The 19,740-nt window shown below is 33.5% G+C and overlaps 1 protein-coding gene across 1 annotated transcript in view; it reads left to right on the top strand.

Moving 5' to 3' along the window:
- Positions 1-19,740, top strand: part of LOC136417255 (lachesin-like) — a 67,115-nt gene that overhangs the window by 22,704 nt on the left and 24,671 nt on the right. Inside the window, exon 2 of the mRNA XM_066402859.1 lies at positions 7,061-7,202. Within this exon, the coding sequence (XP_066258956.1) occupies positions 7,100-7,202 (103 nt within the window). The 5' untranslated portion in view covers positions 7,061-7,099. The remainder of the gene's footprint in view (positions 1-7,060; positions 7,203-19,740) is intronic.

The following is a 19,740-nucleotide window of genomic DNA, read 5'->3' on the forward strand; positions in this document are numbered from 1 at the left end:
CATAGCTTTCATTGGAATTTTCAAGGAATTTACCAGCGATGAAGTTTTCACCGAGTTTCGAGGAATTCAAAAACCAGTGGTTTCAGTTCAAATTATTTTTCAACCTCAGCAGAAAGTAAATGTAGAGTTTTATAAAGAAAACTTCAGGAAATTTAAGAAAATTATTGTTTCTATTTATAATTTTATTTCACTTTATGTTTCAGAAAGCTTTAAAAATTTAAGTTTTGTAAATTTAATATCTAATCATGAGGTTTTCTGCTAATCCAGAGTCTTCTTTAATATTTTTCAATAACTTTTTAATAATTAACAAACTAGACTTATTTTCTAGATTTCAGGGAAAAAACTTTCAACGTAGAATCATGGGGATTCTTATTCTGAAAATTAATACTTTCCACTTAAACTTAACTAACGTTTTTTCTTCAGTTCCTTTTATTTGACAGAAACATCTAATTTAGTTGAAAAAACCTGTTTCAGTCCACCCTTTTTTTCTGTCGAGGTAGCTACTCTATACCCTTATAATTTACACTCTTTTTATACTATAAACTTATCTGAAGCAACTGAGATATTCCTTTCGTTTCTTACAAAATCTACGTCCAAAGTCCAAGGATCTACCACTTAATTTCCAATTTAGTTCCTCTTTAGAAGTTCTTATGCTAAACTAGGTTGTTGAGAACTAATGGAGAGCAAAAGCAATTCGGTTGACTGGTACATTATTTGAAAATACATATTTCCAACGAACTATTATAAAAATGTTTGATTCCTAGTTTTCAGTGACTGAACACAGTTAACCAGGCCCTGCAACGGCGTGTATATCTAGGAAAGTTACCGTAAAGGTTTCTTTTAAATCTCAGTTTACACCTTAATTATATCAGTATATTGATAGATAGAAGACCGAAAATTCTTGTCTCAAATTTAAATATAAAAAATGTATAAAGCTAAAAAGTTGAAACTAAATTTATTTTAATCCAATTTGCAATTTCCAATTAAAGAACTCGCGTTCTTTCATCGCTCTAAATACTAAAGACACTAATTATTGATCTATACTCAAATAATCCATTTTCTCCTAATTTGATTACATTTTACAAATATTGTAAATTATAAAACTCCTATTCGTGGTAGATGCAAATAGAAGAGCAGTACAAGTTGAAGTCCCCTATTTTGTTCAATTAAAGTTTTGCATTATTTCTTGTAAAAACAGGAATGAAATACCTTAGAATTAAGTGGACACAATTCAACACGTTTTGAAAAGTTTCAATGTTTTAACCGCGTGTAGTCCGCTCTTGAGATTCAGTTAAATAAGTAAGAATGCAATGAAGTTGAGGAAGACACATGACCTGTAGAAAATCACAGACTTAACTTCACTAAAGTCTATCTATTACTGTCTATAAGATCCTCATAATGGACTTACATATCTTGTATATACTGAATATATTTAAAATATAAAAACTCGTGCCCCTCATCAGTGTAGAGAATAAAACAGTTCCATCATCATTCTTGTCTATTAAAAATTTTGTTTTCGGTTGACGCACACTTACTCAAAAACAATTTTTTCCGAGATATGGTAGATCTAATGCGCGACTATATACGTTACTTTATTAAAGCACTATATACGTTTAGAGTTAAACTATGAGCAAGACAATACTTATAGATTATGAGCACTTAATCAATAGTGATCATTATGGACTATCACTGGCAGCAACCTTCTACCTCAATCGGGCTCTAAAAGGAACTAGACAACTCGTGAAAGTTATAATCAACCGCCCTGTACACAACGGAGTACAAAGCTCCGCCCTAACAGTGAATTGACAATGAACGTGTGCCCCAGGTGGCAGCCGCGGTGTTTCAATCAAAGGTTGTACACGTAAACGTAAATCCAGAAAAGCTTTACGTAATTCAGATTTGCTGTATATTCCACGCGGCACATTGCAAACTTTCTGGTGTACATTCTTAGTAATTTACGCAATATGAATACGAATGTGCGGGGGGTTTATTTAAAACAAAACGCTCCCAGAATTGCAGCACCAGTAAATTTGAACAGCGTATCAGGAATTACGGTTATTTTATAGCTTTGCACTTCGTGGCAAATTTCATTTGCCTACTCATTGCAGCTGTGCCGTGATAAAATTAAGCGCGTCATTTTTATCTAACCGTTGAAATACAGGGTTCTGTAACTGATAAATATGATGTATATCTGAGCGAAATTGTGTTTTGATTTGTTCGATTTTTGCGGCTATAAACTACGTATTTTGTGGTACTTTCTGAATGCTGCACAAAAAGCGAAAATATCGTAAGTAAATTTTTGCACCGTTTTCACAATGCACTCGATCATCAAGTTATCACGCGATCTCTAAGCCTGAATTAACTGCCTTTTTAGTCTTTTATCTCAACTATAATTCATTCTCTTGGCATTTATGGGTTACAGAGCAAGAGCTGCGTATATAACAATTTGATCACTGAGATGATACGTTCCATATTCGCCGGAAAGTGTATACCGTTATTACCTCCCATAATGGGGAAATTTTTAAAACACTAAAAATGCAAAGCAGATGTTCTAAACATGTGATATACCAAAGATGAATATTATTAAGAATGTGGAGCCTTTGGCAGAGTGGCCTCGCATTTATGTACTATATCCGAACTCAATAAACTATTTGGGGTTAATCAAAACTTTGCTGCCGGAACCACGTAAATAACTTCGGAAACAGAAAATTTTTCAGGACATTTCACGAGGAATTTAATAGTAAACCACTGATAATCATAAACTTTCCGAAGACTTTAAATCAAATTTATTTTACGATAGCACTAATTTTCACTTCATAAAAAAATGGCAAAAATCATTAATAAATCTCTTTCAGTCTTTTTATCGTTGTTTTAAATTGTTGAAGAACATTGTTCGTTTATGTTAGCACATCAGGACATAATTTACCGTTTAAATTAATGACTTTGAAAACAAGTTTGCACTTTGATATTTTCATTATCAACAAACATTTCCAATATACAAACTACCGTGAATAGGGTTTCATTATATGTTAATTATTGCCCGTTAACTGGACCATTTCAATTATACCATTGTTTATTGAACATTGTATATGTATAGTCTCTTAAGAACCAACTTGACCCAAACGTCCTCCATTCAGACCGGATCTGCAAACAATATCTTTCCGCTTTATCTGGCATAAAAATTGTTTGCCCATCGCTGAATTAACTTTCAGTATCCGAAAATCATTTGAATAACCTTCGACCCTTCCCCTCTTCATTATTTACATCTTTATTTTGATCAATAATTTTATCGGTTCTCTTCGAGCTTCCATTGTATGTGTCTATATCCATTATAAGTTATGGCCATACGATATCATCGGCTTATTGTGTTCTTTCATGCTCTTGCACTCAAATGCGTTCCTCGAATTTAGGTTTATTTATTCGGTCACCTCAGTGTAGAGGTCGCCACACTTTAATGGACATCAGACCGAAATAATTCTGCGCAGTACGATACTGTGTTTGCGGATGTTTTCGAGAATGTACCATAAATCTGTTTTACTGTTCATCATTTATGAGGAGGCCTAAATGACAGGTCCTGCATCAACAGCATGTGAAAACCTGATTTATCGCGTTGTCGCCACAATTAACAATTACTTTGATGTTTATGGTAACCATCAAAATTAATTGTAAATATAGTTGGTATGACGCACTCACTGCACGCTTATAGCGCTGCGCATTGAAATTGTTTCTTTTTGCTGCGCTTTAGGATGAAATTTGTGATAGTTTAGTCCTTTAATTTTATTTCGTTGAATATACGATTAAAATCGGTGATTAAAAAATATATTTCAAGTGGTTGGTTTTAATAAAAACATGTTGCCAAATATACGTTATAAATAAAATATCCGCGGTGCACACAAATCATGTATTTTGAAACCCACTGCTGATTTTTCGCCACATATTTGTGTAATAAATGATTAATATTAAACGTCTGCAGCCGATATGTAATATTTTTATGCGTCCATGTTAATATATGTTTTCCATATTTCATTCTCCAATTTACGTCAGCAGGTGTCCCGGTATTCGCAGTAGCATCGGGTTGGTTAAATTTTTCATCAAAATCAAACATTCCTTTTATGCCAGAAATATGACCTACCGCGGATCTCAAAGGCATATTCCGCGTATTTTGCGAGGAACGCAATAATTTCTAAGACTGAAATCTAAGCGAAAAATATCGAGGGATTTGTATAAGAGTAAGCTCAAGCGCATAATCCGAATATCCCAAATATCAGATCAAATTCCGTTTGCCTGATGTTATAAAACAACGCCCACATTCAGGACGTATAATATCGGCTTGTATATTGCAAAAATGTTCACTTTAACTGGGGTTTTGCAGCCTGAGATTGTCGTCGGGAACTCTTTAGTAGCAAAGCTCAAACTAAACGTCGAATATACGAATAAAAATGAAAAATAAAACTCCATATGCGAGCAATACTTTACTGATAAATAGGTCGGTATTTCTATCTTTTCAAAAGTGGTAATGTTTCAAAAGTGGGAATGCGCTTGTAGACGCCATTTATATTCATAAAGACTTCAGGTTCTTTATGAATATAAATAGGAGATACTCTGGCTTACCTAAGATTCATAAGCCGGAGGTGCCATTACAGTCCATTCTTCTACTTCTTCAGATAAAAGGGATTGTTTTCTTTGACTTCCCTACGTTTTTTAACGATTTTTGTCTTAACAAATTTCTTAGCTGCTTGCATTATTACTTTTCTAGGACTATTCTTTTTACACATACATATACGATTACCATACTTTCAGTAACATCCTTAGGTATATCAATTTATTCGAAAGTGTCAAAAGTCTGAGCTTTTTTGCTACTCCTCCACGATAACTATCAGTCCAAGTTTCCTGTTTGCTTCAGTTTAAATTTCTTTACGAAGTTCTCCCCTGAAAACTATTTCATTGGTTTTTCAGGGTGAATCTCGGGTGCTTCAAATTCTTTAATGATCGCAAATGCCTTAAGCTCATTTTGAACGGTTCTGAATTATTTTTATCGTCCTTCCTCTTTTTAACTATCTGCATATTTTTTTATAACTTTTCTTGAAATAATTCCTTCTTAATTTCATTTAATTTCATCACTTTGCCTTTGCGTTTCCCCACTACTACTTCTTCCTCCACTTTAGTTTTGAGACACCACTTAGAACGAGTAGATTTTATGTTAGATGCAAATGGAGATGTAAAAGTTCATTGTGTTTCAAAATCTGGTAATTTCTCAGTGTTAATTTATCATTTTATGGCCATAAATATTATTAAACCTCTATTAGGTTAGATGAATGAATATACACTGACTTTCAAAAAAACCGCAACACCAAGAAGAACGCATTGTATGTATTTGAAATTCTGGTATGATTGTAGACTTGTAAAGAGAAAAAAATGATAAAAATTTCAAGTTCGTATTTTAATGCGATATGAAGTTTTTCTTTACTTTTTTATCTGTGACGATCGTTCTTTTTGCAAATTTTTTTACAGGCGGATAGCGATAAAGGTATTATTGTTAGTACCATATTAAATGTGTGGTAGTGCAAAATGCCTCGTGTACGCCAAAATGCAGTTTATCGGAAGTTAACTCCCTTTGAAAGGGGAAGAACTGTTGGTATGCATGAGGCAGGTTTACCTTTCCGCGAAATTGCACATAGATTGGATCGAAACGCATCAACAGTGCTAAGAGCTTGGAGAGATTGGTCTAACGAAGGGTCAGTAAATCGTCATCGTGGTAATAGCCGTCCAAGAATGACGAACCAACGCGAAGACCGGCGACTTCGTCGTTCAGCGACAGGCGCCCCGTTTGAAACAATTGCGTCTCTTGGTGCTAACTGGGTAGCCACACTAAATCGAAGGGTCTCCCTTAGTACGATGTATCGCAGAATTCGAAGTTTTGGACTAAATTCATATCGTCCTATGCGTCGGCTTCCATTATCACGAAACCACAGGGTGGCCCGACTGGAGTGGTGTCGTCTGAAAGTGCAATGGGTGGATGAGTGGAGAAGAATGGTGTTCAGTGATGAGAGCCGATCTTGCTTATGACGATCTGATGGACGGTTACGTGTTAGAAGGCGCAGAGGAGAGCGATTAAATTTGGATTTTTTGGAAAGGCGTCATTCTGGTTTAACACCAGGTGTCATGGTTTGGGGTGCCATCCAGTATGGTAGTCGGTCTCCTCTTGTTTTCATTTATGATAGATTAAATGCTAAGAGGTACATTAATAGTGTCTTAGAACCGGTTCTTGTACCATATATGCACGACCATCCTGGAAGCACATTTCAACAGGATAATGCGCGACCACATGTAGCCAACGATACTTTGAGGTATTTGAAAGCTGAAAATTTGGATACTTTGCCTTGGCCAGCTCGGTCTCCAGATTTGTCCCCAATAGAGCATGTATGGGATATAATAGGTCGGAGACTTCAACGTTTAGCTCGCCCTCCAGAGACCATAGATGAACTCCGCGAGCAGGTGCAGATTGCCTGGGATACAATACCACAGGAAGATATTGACAATTTAATTTTAAGCATGCCACGTCGCTTACAGGAATTTATTAATTTAAGAGGAGATACCACCCATTATTAAATTATTATTAATTTTTTTCACTTATTCACAATAATTTTCTATTGATATTTTGATCGTTTTTATCTATTACCCGACCCAACGTCATGCCAGAATTTCAAACGTGTACGATGTGTTCTTCTTGGTGTTGCGGTTTTTTTGAAAGTCAGTGTATTTGATATAAAACTGAATATGTGTATAATACCAGTAAGAGAAATTACAGCACAAATTATTAAAGAAAATATTGTCATATTTGATAATTTTAGGTTTTAATTTTTTTTCCTCGGTGAAAATTACTATTGCTATTGCTCCACGAAGATGCGAAGTGACGCAAAATTGCATTGTCCATTACGGCTCGCATGTAGTCGTTTAACTTTTCCATGTTGCCGCTCACCTAAAATGCATATTCATGTTTCTGTAAGGCGACCTAATCCAACATTCCGCATTTTACAAACAGTTATTTTATTTCTTTCAGGAATGGTACAAAGACGCACACCGCTTATCGGAATCAAAGATGGCAGCCTTAAATAGACACTGTTCCCTTCAGCTCCCCGATATGACAGCGACGCAAGCATTCTTCCTTTTTTGCACTCTATTGCAGCCCATTTTTACCGAAGGTAAAGCTCATAAATGTTTCCTCTACATATTGAGAATGATTTCGTTTCGATATTGTCTTCGGGATCCCAATAAAAAATCGAGCCGAATAACGTGCACCATGTTGGAATTATTACTCGTTGACCAAAAACTATGATCTGTTTTAATATACGGATCCTGACTCGTATTTTTTTTTTCATGGGGATTTTGGACATTCGGGAGATATTAAAGTTTTATTAAAGGTGAATGTTGAAGGTAGAAAAGTAAAAAGGGACCTTAAAACAAAGTTATAATGAAATGTGTTTGCCATAAAGGCTGCGTATGTTTACTGCACACTAACGAAACCGCGATAGGGGGCTTATTAGATAAACATTATTGTAATTCGATAGATTTTCATTGAACGACCACAGACTAATCTAATTAAAGGACGTTGGGGAAAGGATAATAATTTGCCCTGCGAACTTGCTTATTAGAGAAGGTTTTAAACAAAAATATTTTCACTGGGGGTTGAAAGTCTGACGGTCGAATGTGGCCTTACTTTCTACCCTTCTAGAACTATACAATGGGTCTTTCGCCAGAAATCTGTAAAAAGTGAATAATGGAAAGATAAGCTTTCTCGGCGGATTGTGATGAAAAGAAGCCTTTGTCCAAAACTGCTTACTTTCGATTATATTAAAAACATACAGATCAGATTCGGTTCTTTCATTAATACATGTGTTTTCCTATTGTTGGAAAATGATTTATTACTTCCCGCTCTATTGTGCTTAAATTGACTGAGCACTAAAACACTTGTTGAAATCAGCATTGAACTTCGACGGTTAATCAAAAACTATCGATCGCAGTAAAATTGGTTTTATTCGGGCTTCTTATTAAGTATTTAATATATAGAGGAAGTTTTCAACTTACTTTAATCTTTCTATAATGGCGGATTAAGGAAATAAATTTATTTCGAAATAATTTGACAGGGGACAGATAAACTTTGAGATTATGTAAGTTTAATTTGTCTTAACTCGGTTCAGCCCTTCACTGGCATTGAGGAAATTATTATGGTTTACTAAGAAACAACACTGGCACCAATATAAATCATTTTGATTCTAAATCACCGTGCAAGCTAGGGAGCAGTTTCTATTAAAATTTAAAACGTAATTAAGGAGAGCCCTCTGGAATGCTCCATCTTTTCATCGATGACATAATTAGTACCAGAAGCGGGAGTAGCCGAAACTATAAACTTTTTTAAAACACGGACCATTATAAATCCCGTTAAAATCCTTCTCGAGGCTATAGAACGATATTTCAGGAATTCACTATTAACTCTGGAAAATATGTCATCAGATGCCGATATTTTATTAATATAAAACATTCCGGGCTTAATTAAATTTCATTTACTTAAATAGAAGGACCTTTAAAATAGTTGCGGTCAACTAATATATTGAAGACGGGCTGGGAAGGGTCCAGTCGAATTGGTTCTTGCCCGGAGATCCAACTATTTAATAAATGCTACGTCACATCTAACTAATAGCTATCACTCAGGATTTACTGGGTTTAAGGGTCAATCTCCTTGAATGTATGGATAATATACACTGCGGACAGTTCGATTTAACACATTAGCAATTATTTTATAAAAATTTAATATACCTGATAAATGTTACTATACTTATTATACTTACGGAGTATCCGTATTTTATAAGTACAGTTACAATTTGAAAGATCTAAACAGTTGATCTAAATAAAAATTTTCTGGAAAATCTGAATACGTGACTAGATTTGCTGTCCGCTGGCAAATATGAAACATATTATACTATGTCGAATTTATTTAAATAGCGGCAGTTTTAAAATTATTCCACTAGAAAGACAACTTTTCCATTTGTTTTAAGTTACTTTTTATTAAATTAGTACCTGTTTGAGTGACCTCTGAACTACAATATTCTGCAATAAGTAAAAAAGGGAAAAATCTGTCTACTGAATATCCTTGTACATTTGCCTCGAAATTTAAAAATGATTACATATAGATAGAGGATTAAATTGATTTAAAGTCAACATATGGAATAAATTGATAAAAAACTTACCTATTTTTGGAGTGAATGATTGCATAATTTATTTCTGAAAGTGTTTAGATGTACCTGCTTTTTTAATATCATTTCTCTAACTAAATGTGAATAACAAATTTTTAAATTATATTTGGATTAATCTTTTAAACTCTCAAAGTTGTCATAAAAATAATGTTAGAAAATATAGGACAGAAATGAATATGAAGGAAGTAAAAATTAATATTTATTACTTACTTCATATTCATTAAAGCTACTTCTGCATAAACGCTGAAAATTCCCAACTCAAACTATTTATGGCAGAAAATATATCTTCTTTTAACTACTCTTAAGATATAATGCCTGATTTGTAAATTGTGAGACAAACAAGGTAGTTCAATGTCGGTAGGGGATTAGCACTCAAAATAGTTGTTTCTGTTTGTTTACTCAAATTCTTTTCTTTCCTATTTTTTTATCATAATCAATGGAATGACCGCCAAGCACATTTCCGTGCAAATGATCATTTTGTAATTTTCACACTCTTCATTTAGTTTTTGTCATTTTATAATTTGATTACTTATTTTATATTCATTATACCCATGTCTGAGTGTTGAATTCGTGTTGGTAGTGCTTAAAAACCATGAACTTAGAATCCATCTTGTGAAATCAATGTACAATCTGACTTTTGATGATCAGAAAAAATCTATTAGAAATTTTAGAGTACTAAATCCTCTGAAAATTCTTTGGAAGTACCATTTTTAAGGATCCAGATCCATATTTTAAAGAAAAGTGTTTAAAGTTTGTCAAAGAATTAAAAAATGCAATAAATTCTGTTAAAAATGCGTGACGACAATGTAGAACTCGTCATTCAATGGGTCATAATTTTTTATCAATACGAAAAAACGCTCATAAATTGAAAAATGGAGTTCTCAAGATATTCCATAGGCGTGTCATATGCACTGTATAATATAATATCAAGAAATATTTTTTCTCTGTTTACTTTCGTCATTATAAATGAAACTTTCGACTTTTAGCAAACTGCTGTTAAAACACTTCGATGGCTTTTGTGGTGTTTTTAAAATGGGTCTCAAATAAACTGTGCCCTTAAAAACACAAAGAATATTTAAAGAATGAAATGAAAAACAGAATATGCTTTTATGAAGTTTAAACATCCCACCCGAAGGGAACTAAGCTAGATCTAGAATAAAGAAAGCTCTGCTGCAATGTAAAGTTGCTTTTAGTGCACAGCGGAGAATTTTAATTTGGTTAGTGGAGATGGGTTACACTTAGCGGGAGCGCTATTTGATTAAATTTGCGAATTTCTCGCCCCTTTACGATAATTGTGTATTTTTTGGGGCCGAAATTTGACCCTGTATACTCCGTCCATTTTCGCTTCAGGTGATGAAAGTGGCTTATTTGCTCTCTTTCAAATAACAGCTATATGATGCTGATTAAGTGGAAATAGAGGTGGAAGGTGTTCTAGCTTCGGATAATGCATCAAGCTTCATTGGAATCACTTTCCCTCAAATTTCTATTTCGCTTGCAAATGGTTATCAATTTGTCAAATTCAACGTGCCGAAGATAGACAATATTTGAAATAAATATACAGCTTACATTCAGTGTTCTGTTCTGGATTAATGGGTTCAATATTTCAAGAAGAATAGGTGGTTTTTTGTTTAACCTGGTTTATTGCCTAGATGGATATTATTCTATTCTCTCCCAAAAAATTCAGTTGAAAATTAGTCTAACCTATATTTTGGTACAGGCATTATTGTAATTGTAAATTACATGTCGCATAAATTGCAAAATTTGCTTATTTAGTTGCTTTACTAATTTTCATCATTTCCTTTTACGTAGTCTTTATTCAACCCAAAAAATAAATAATTTGAAGTGTTGATAGGATGTTGATATAAGTAATGGTCATAAAATGACTTATTGCCAATTAGAGGAAACTAGATAAAAGCAGCAGCAACATTAACAACAGTAGAAATAATAAGAGTAATATTATAAACTCAATAGAAATATTATTTTACGTTAAAGGTAATGCGATTACGATTATTTTGGAGCAACTAAAGAGAATGACGAGTAACTTCAGAATTATTTTGAATCTGGCAAATTTAATTAAAACAGAACAATCAACAAGAGGCAGGTTCATAATCATTAACATCATATATGATACACATTTTTGATTGTCAGTTATTTTCAGTACTTAAAGAACTATCGAAAGACATATGAAATGTATTTAATTCATCAGGTAGTAAGGTTTCTAAAGTCATGACGAGGGAGGACAGCAAACGATATTTCAATCAGTAGCCGAAACTAAATCCCAACTCAATTTAGTGGAGGATTAAGACACTCGCGGAAATTTAGTAACCCCTTTTGAACAAGCGGTGTAACGGTTCTTAATAAACGAAAACTATGTCATTGTTTCGCATCATTAAACTTCAACGCTGAGCGCAGAAGCTACAAAGCTCAGATAATAGCTGTTTTTGAATTAACTCGAATTGCTAGACAAATATCTAACTGCGGAATTAAACAAATAAAGGGTACTAAAATGTACAATCAAAACCGCTGTTTGGGCAAACCGAACCGAGTTAACTTCTTCGGGGTAGTAAAACACAGTTTTATAGTTCGATGCATATGTATAAACCTGACGAAAAGCTGCTTGAAATTGAATTTCCCATGTAGGTTTGTAAAAGTGGAGTCCGTTACAGTTCAGTAAAGTTTTGAAGATACGTTCTTCCAATGTAAGTAATTAGTTGGTGGTGAGTTACTCACAAACTCGGTTATTTAAAATCGATTTCTCAGCGCTGATGCCGACCGAACATTAAAGAACAAATAAATAACTTTAACGCAATTCCCCTGTTTTCGAGCTATTACATCTCTAATGATCAATTTTTCATATTTATTTATGTTTACTCGGCTTAATGGCTACGTTGTGTTGTTGGCTCATATACGACTTAAATATTTAATAATGCTTTATCACGCGCCACTTTAGGAAATACCACATAAATAATATTAACTGAAAGTCGCGAACAATCGATTATCTCATTTAGCAACAAGCAAGAGCCATAAATTCAACCAGCATCAGCGGCGTTTGAACAAAATTCTGTAAAACATTGCTCAACAAACATGGCAGCCGTATTTCTCGACACTAGACTGATTCAATGCTCAATATTGTTAACTATGCGTTCATGGCATATGTGGGAGCTTCCAGCAATAACTCAACGTCGTTGTAGCAGAATCAACAAATTAGTATTGTAGTTACGCCAACATCGCTAATCTGGGATTAGCCAGAGCTTTGGTCCAGACCACAGCTATGGAGACGGTCTCAACTATCCAACGATTATTAAAGCCAGTGGCCGCCAAATCATTTACCGTCTTGCCTAATTCCTTATAAATGATCTTCGTGATTACGTGACCTATATACGTATGTATGTCCCTGGCCTCGGTTTACTTCATTACAAATATGTATTAATTTGACCCTTGCAGTTTAAAATTACATTATTGCTAATTAAATGTATACATACTTAAATTAAAATTCTTGGGTCAGTCCTTTTTAACTACCAGATGGTTTTTTGAAAGTGTTGAGTCGACAGTTGAGATACGCAGCAGTCAGCCCAAATCTATGGAGCTTTTATTGTTCGTTTATATTTTTTATCTTCAGTATCAGCCTAAAGATTTTAATTTAAAGAACCTAAATGTTTTTTAATTAATTTAACATTTAGACAGGCTGAAGGGCAAGGTATTTTTGTCATAGTGGACAGTAATTAAAGTTAAAGAAAAAGTCCACCGCTTTAATTTTAATTACAGTCCGCGATGACAAAAAAATACCTTTGTCCTTGTGTGGTTAAGGAGGAGGTAATCTCTGCATCCAAAGGGTTTTCAACATCTCTTCTTGAAGTGAAGAGCCTCCCAAACTGTTCATTTCAGATAGAAGTATGGAAGGCTTTTTGTCTCCAAGTTGAAGTTGCGAAAAAAGTTTCTTATACTTTTTTTCTTGTGATTCTACGAGGGCATCCAATACCTTTTGACGAAGGGTTTGGAACTTGTTGTTCATGGGAGGTTTAATAATTAGATCTCTAACACAAATCAAACTTTCTGTGTCCATAATTCCGATAGTAGTGTGGAATTTCAAGTCGTCTGAAGTCACTCCATTGATAAAAAATTGTGATTCCAATTGAGAAAACCACAATTCTGGATCTGTTCTACTAAATGGTGGAGCTTTAATGAAGATTCGAGCTTCTTGGTCTACAGAGGGTTCGATGATGTTAGCTTCTGGCTGAATGGTTCTAGAACGTGGCATGATTGGATGAGATAGCTTGTGTTCTAGAGGGTTGATGCGTTGAGTTCGGAATCGGGGTCACCAATTGTCCTTGTGTGGTTAAAAGATGTTAATGATCGCGAATGTTGTAAGGAACTCTTTTATTTTAATCTTGACAACTACTTAAATAAACTAATTTGACAAAAAGTAACTATTCACAAAATACTCTAAAAAATAATAATAATTGGTGGTTTGCCAGACCTACCTATGACAACAACCAGATTATAATACACCTATAATGAACTAATTATTAATAACGTAAAACAGGTACTAACAATTAGCACCTGAACTAAATTACGTGCACCACACCTTGTTCTTCATTAATGAATTTTCGACGTTAAAAAAATTATTCCGTGGTTTATACATATTTTATCAGGTTTTAATATCAACAATCCAGGAATGGTCATTAAAAATCTTGTTTTAAGGTGATAAGGAACTAAGATACATAGCCTTAAAACTTTATTTTTTTCAAGGTTTCATTTCACAGCAACATAATACAAAATACACACAGTCTATAAAACAAAATGTAAATATTTAATTCACATATTAGTTACAGATGTTCGTTATGGGCTTCAAATTTCCAGCAGTTGAGCTAATACTGATTACCATAAACCTGATAGGTAATATACGTTTTTTAATAATTACAAAATTGTGAACATTTGCAAAAGTTGCATGTTAGGCATAATTACATAAATTCAAAGCTAATAAACTTTTTGTAATTAATGAAAATTTCGCTCTGATTAATTATCGTTGAAGCCGGTTTTGTAGAATCTGCTTTTTGTTATAAATCTGTAAACTTTTAAAACCTGATACACAAAGCATTTATAAAAGATACTTGCTCAACTTTTAATTATTAGTTAACAAAAGTGACAGAATGTTTTTAGACCACACAAAAATGCTTGTTTTGCTTTTTTTATTGTCTGGAAAAGTGTTTTGATTTATTGGAGATCTCTAACTTTGGAGACAAATGTTTTTTTCTCATTTGCCCCTCAAAATTTGAATTCTTTTTACTTTTAGTCCTTTCTAACAAAGTGATATTTTATTGGGGTTAAAAGGTATGTTATTTTCGTGATAAACCAAGACAAATGATCTCAGGTTCAGGTCATGCTTTCAAACAGGTTTCAGCCTAGGTAATATCTTGCGAACAATTAATGTGGACAATTCCAGGAATGTGATGAGTAATATTGCTGTAAAAAGGTTAACGCTGCTAATTCCATTACAGAAACAGCCGTATGGCCTATGCGCGAGAACTTGATGTAGTATTCAAATTCATTGGAGATTTTCAACTTGTCGACTCTGAAGAATAAAGTAGTTGAGTGCTCCGCTATTGAGAAAGAACGATGATACAGTTAAGGAAATAATAGGGATTTCTTTTCAGCCAACTCTAAAATCAATAGGCATAAGGAGATGGTCGGTTTATCAATACATTTCGTTGAAGTATTTTAAAAAAAATGGATTTTTAGTGTAAGTTCAATTTTCAATATGTTTAGTCAAATAACGATAATTGAATAAGTCGCAAATCTTTTAATACATTCCACTTTTTATCACCGATTTTAAAGTACCAAATTTTTGATTATATTTGTTTTATTTATATTGTCGATGCGATTTTCGTTATTTTTAATTGTTTTATTACATTTTCAAAAATTGAGGAAAATTCAATAAGTCTATTGATAATAGATGTAATTAAATAATGATTAGTAATTTGTTATTACTTATTAATTATTTTAGTTGTTCTACGAATATTTTGTAAGGTAAGCCTAATTCCTTTCTTCTCTCTTTATGAATACTTTGTAAGGTTACCTTACACAGAAAATGGTAGAACCAATCCAATTCTTGAAATATCGAAACAATTTGGTTGTCATTTTATCAAGTTTAATTATCTTTCTAAATAAAAATTTAAGACGGAAATTTCAAGAACTTTGCAACGAGATTTGTAATGTGCAAAGATCTCGAAATGTCTTTACTGAATCTTGCAGAAAGTTAATTAACAAGACAATTAAACCTGATTAAATTGATAACCAAAATCCAATCAACATTTTAAGAATTTGGCTGAAGGCTACCTTACAGAATATTCGTTTCAAAGAATGAGTCACTATGTATCACTAGATATCACTGTATATTATGGAAAAACAGTGACAGTGAAATGTGAAATAGGAATTAAAAAACGGATTAGTTCTGACTTAAACCGTTTGGAAGATACCGCATCTATAACAGCTCAATGCACAGAAACGATCATACTTTAGTTACTCAATATAAATAATGCAACAATGTACTTACATATTACATTATAAACATTATATTACATTAACTTTATCAAATACCGTGTTTCTGAACATATATATTTTGAAAATACAGATCGTCTAAAGGAATCTCTAAATGAAAAAAAAAAACATTTGTCGTTCAATGGTTAGGCAGATTTGGGCTACTTTAGTCCTTTTTACGATCTTTTAAGACTTGTTTGAGTTTGACATGTTTGAGGAAAATTTTTAATAATTATTTTGAAACATATAATTCGTCGTACATATATTTTTATGTATTTACATAAACATTTCAACGAAGAGGCATTGTGTATGAGGTAAAATTTATTTTTCAAATCTTTCCTTAAAATTATTGTGCCTACATATTCTGAAAATATATAAGGGAAACAAGAAGACGGAAATTTTAGTTTTGCTGAATACAGCACTTCTGCTGCTACTTGATGCTTGTTTGCGTAGGGTGGGCGTTGAAGCATGCCATTTCATGTCAGATTTTAATGTATTAGCCCCAGCCAACGCCAAGAGGCAGAGCGTTCATAAAATTCTGAAATATTGTGTGTGTCTTTGAGGGGAGAAATATCAAACCCCCTCAAGTTTGAACTCTCCCTTACTTCAGGCGACAATTTTGTTTGTTAAAAATAAGACGTGCACGACAGGCCTGATAAATTAGGAGCAGTTGTCATAGTGGCATTACACGAACTGCAACAGTCCTAATTACTCTAAACATATCAAGTTTCAAGAAATCTTATTGTACTTGCTAGACATGGCTGCTTAAAGATAAGCCTCGAATTACCTTATTTGGCAAAATCACCCAAATCAGCCTTGTGTAAGTAAAGGTTAGGGATTTCGTACCTAATCCGCTTTTGGGAGCAAAAACACGTCGTGTTTATTTTGTAATTGTTTAATGACATTTAAAACCACCTTAAACTTTCCCTTCCCTATTGCTTGTACTAAGAGTTTATTAAACCAGTTAGCATAAGTTTACGACGTGTGGAGAACTTGTGGCTTCCATATTCCAACAAAAAAGCAACCGGCAAACTATTTTCCTAAATTAATTTTATCTATAGAGGCGGGAAACTTTACTGCATCTACACACATTTAAACAGTTTCCTCGTAATTTCGAAATTGTTCGATGCTGCCCAGAAAAGTTTTATAATAAAACCAATATAATTAACATTTTCCTAACTTGGCGGCCATCACTTCTGTTATAAATGGATTTTAATAATAAAGTGAAAAGTTTTTAATCCCCACCAACCTCTCGCGGTGTAGAATAGGCTTTTAATTATTTTGTTTGCTGTTTAACTATATTTTACTTTAATGACAAATAACAACTCGTTTACCATGGCGAGACTTCAAAGTCCGGCTTATTAAACATCACTATACAACCTAAATAAATCCATCCAGTTCTAACTCAAACTAAACGCATTTCTAAAGGACGAATATATGAAATGCTCTTATCGGTGAAACACAACCGTTCTGAATTCCGCCAATTGTAAAGGAATTCCTTCTCAGTTTATTTGTTTCACGGTTATACAGAGCGCTCTATTGTACTTGGAGTTGCCCCTTTTAAACTTTCTAAGTATGGATTTAAACATTCGCATTACTTAACTATATGAGACCACCATGTTCTAAAATTCGCTACTCCAATAAATTAACGCACCATCAGAAAATAGCCCTACAATTAAAAACAATTATAATTCAATGCGAACGAACAGTTCAAAAAACCAATTTTGGTGGTGCATTAATTTTTTGCAAAAGCAGATTTTCATAAACCCTTTCTGACTCCATCACCTCTCTTACTGGCATGAAATATCCCAACGCATAAACATTTCGTAATTTCAGACCCGATCGGTACAATAAAAATGAAACATATGCAAAAAGACAGACACATCCACGTTGTCGAATTTTTGTAATTACAAAATAGCGCCGTATTTGGCATATTGTTGTGGCATATCGAACTTTTAACGGGACGTAACCATCGCTTTTCACAAACCCTTCAGTCGAACGATTTCCAGATTTATTGTACCAAAAATGACGCGCTGTGCCTTGAATGACGTGCAAAGGCGAGTGAAGGGTGTCGAATATGAGGGTGTGATGAGTGTTTGGAGAGACAGATAGGTTTGCGGTTTAATTTTAATGGCGCAGACATCGAAAGGATACAATTGTTCCCTTCAACTATTGTTTCGTTGCTGGTCCCTTGTACACACGATCCCAGCAACATCACATCGAAGGTTGCCACATACCTCTTTTTACACTCAGGAGAAAAGTGAAACCGTTTGAGCCTCGTAGATAATTCAAAACAATTTAAGCCGGAAACTTTCTTATACACGCGCGAAAGATTTGAATTATCCTGCCGCTGTTTCTCTCTTCGCTAGGATCTGTCAGTGGCAAGAAAGTTTTAAGCTAGAACATATATAATTCTAGATACAACAATATCGCTTGGAAAGTTGAAGTTTTAGAGACGTTTGTTCACTCGAGCTGAGGACACTCTGATAAAATTTATTCACTTTGAATGCAAAAAATATTATTTGTTTTGGCTGAAAAATGGCTGCTGATTTGAAACGCTAATAAGAATGCATAATAATCATATACAGAGTGTCCATTTAACAGCCCCTCGGACGTCTATGAGTTGATTTGTGATTTTATAAAAAGTCAATTATGGGGTGCATATTATGCTAATGGAGATAAATTTTAAAATTAGTGACTACCCTACAGATTAATCCAAAAAGCGGGGCATTATAAAGTGTCATATTATTAAATGGGACCACCTGATTTTTTTTCATGTGATAAAATCTTCTCTTGATCCCGTGTTAGTTCCTGGATTTTTTTTTGCCCTGGGGTGCAGTGACTCGAAGCTATGACGTTTTAAGAGAAATTTTAGATATTTACAGTACCTCATAAAAAATTAAATCACAGTTAGCTTAAGTTAGATTTGATAATTTTAGGATAGGTTCTCACATAAGATCACTTTAGCAGGAACGAATACTCATTTAGCCAAAAATATACCCAAAGTGTTCACAATAATAACTTTAATTTTCGCCTTTTCATGTTCAATTTTCTTGGTTTTTTCAAATAACATAGTATATTTTTTATAACGTAGAACCAAAGGCAAATAAATTTTTTTGATTTTGGTATAAAACAATGTCATTTTTTCTTAAATGTTAGCGGAATTATTAATTATTTCAGGAAAACCGGCATTCGTTGCCATGTGCCTGAGTGTTCAGTATAAGTTGACATGGTTTCGATGTTATTGGTTTTAAATTTTGACAGATTATTGACCTTCTGACTAATTTTTCTTACGCTTATGCTTAGGTATTCTACTACTGATAAAGTGACATTCATTTTTCTCTCTTAAGACCCTCTTTTTTCGACTTTTTTTTCATAATTAACACTTTCTGTCCATGCAAAACACTCCTTTAGCCTTTCTAGGCTCCTTATATTAGAATGTTATCTATTAGAAATCGAGCCGAGATGTTAATAAATAATTTCCATCACAAAAACTAATTACATAAATCATTCTAATAAGTTTTTGTTGAGTATACCTCATTTTGATAATCAGTTTTAAAATAAGCGGATTTCGAAGTATCAGAAAACAGTAAATAAGCTGTCAAAGCTTAAAACAAAAAAATATCGAAACCTTGGCAACGTACGCTAAACACCCATTCAGGCACATGACCATGAATGCAGGTTTTTCTGAAATCTTTAATAATTCCATAGACATTTAAGATAAATAGACATTATTTTATACTAGAATGAAGAAAATTGAATTTGCTTTCGCCCTACGGCATAAAAAAACATACCATCCTATTTGAAAAAAATCAAGAAAATTGAAGTTGGAAAGGAGAAAATTAAAGTTACTATTATAAGCACCCTATATGTATTTTTGGCTAAAGAAGTATTCGTGCCTGCTATGATGATGTTAGGTGAGAATCCAATCTAAAATTATTAAAAACTAACT

This window comes from Euwallacea similis, chromosome 27, assembly GCF_039881205.1.
Source record: "Euwallacea similis isolate ESF13 chromosome 27, ESF131.1, whole genome shotgun sequence".
Taxonomy (NCBI): domain Eukaryota; kingdom Metazoa; phylum Arthropoda; class Insecta; order Coleoptera; family Curculionidae; genus Euwallacea; species Euwallacea similis.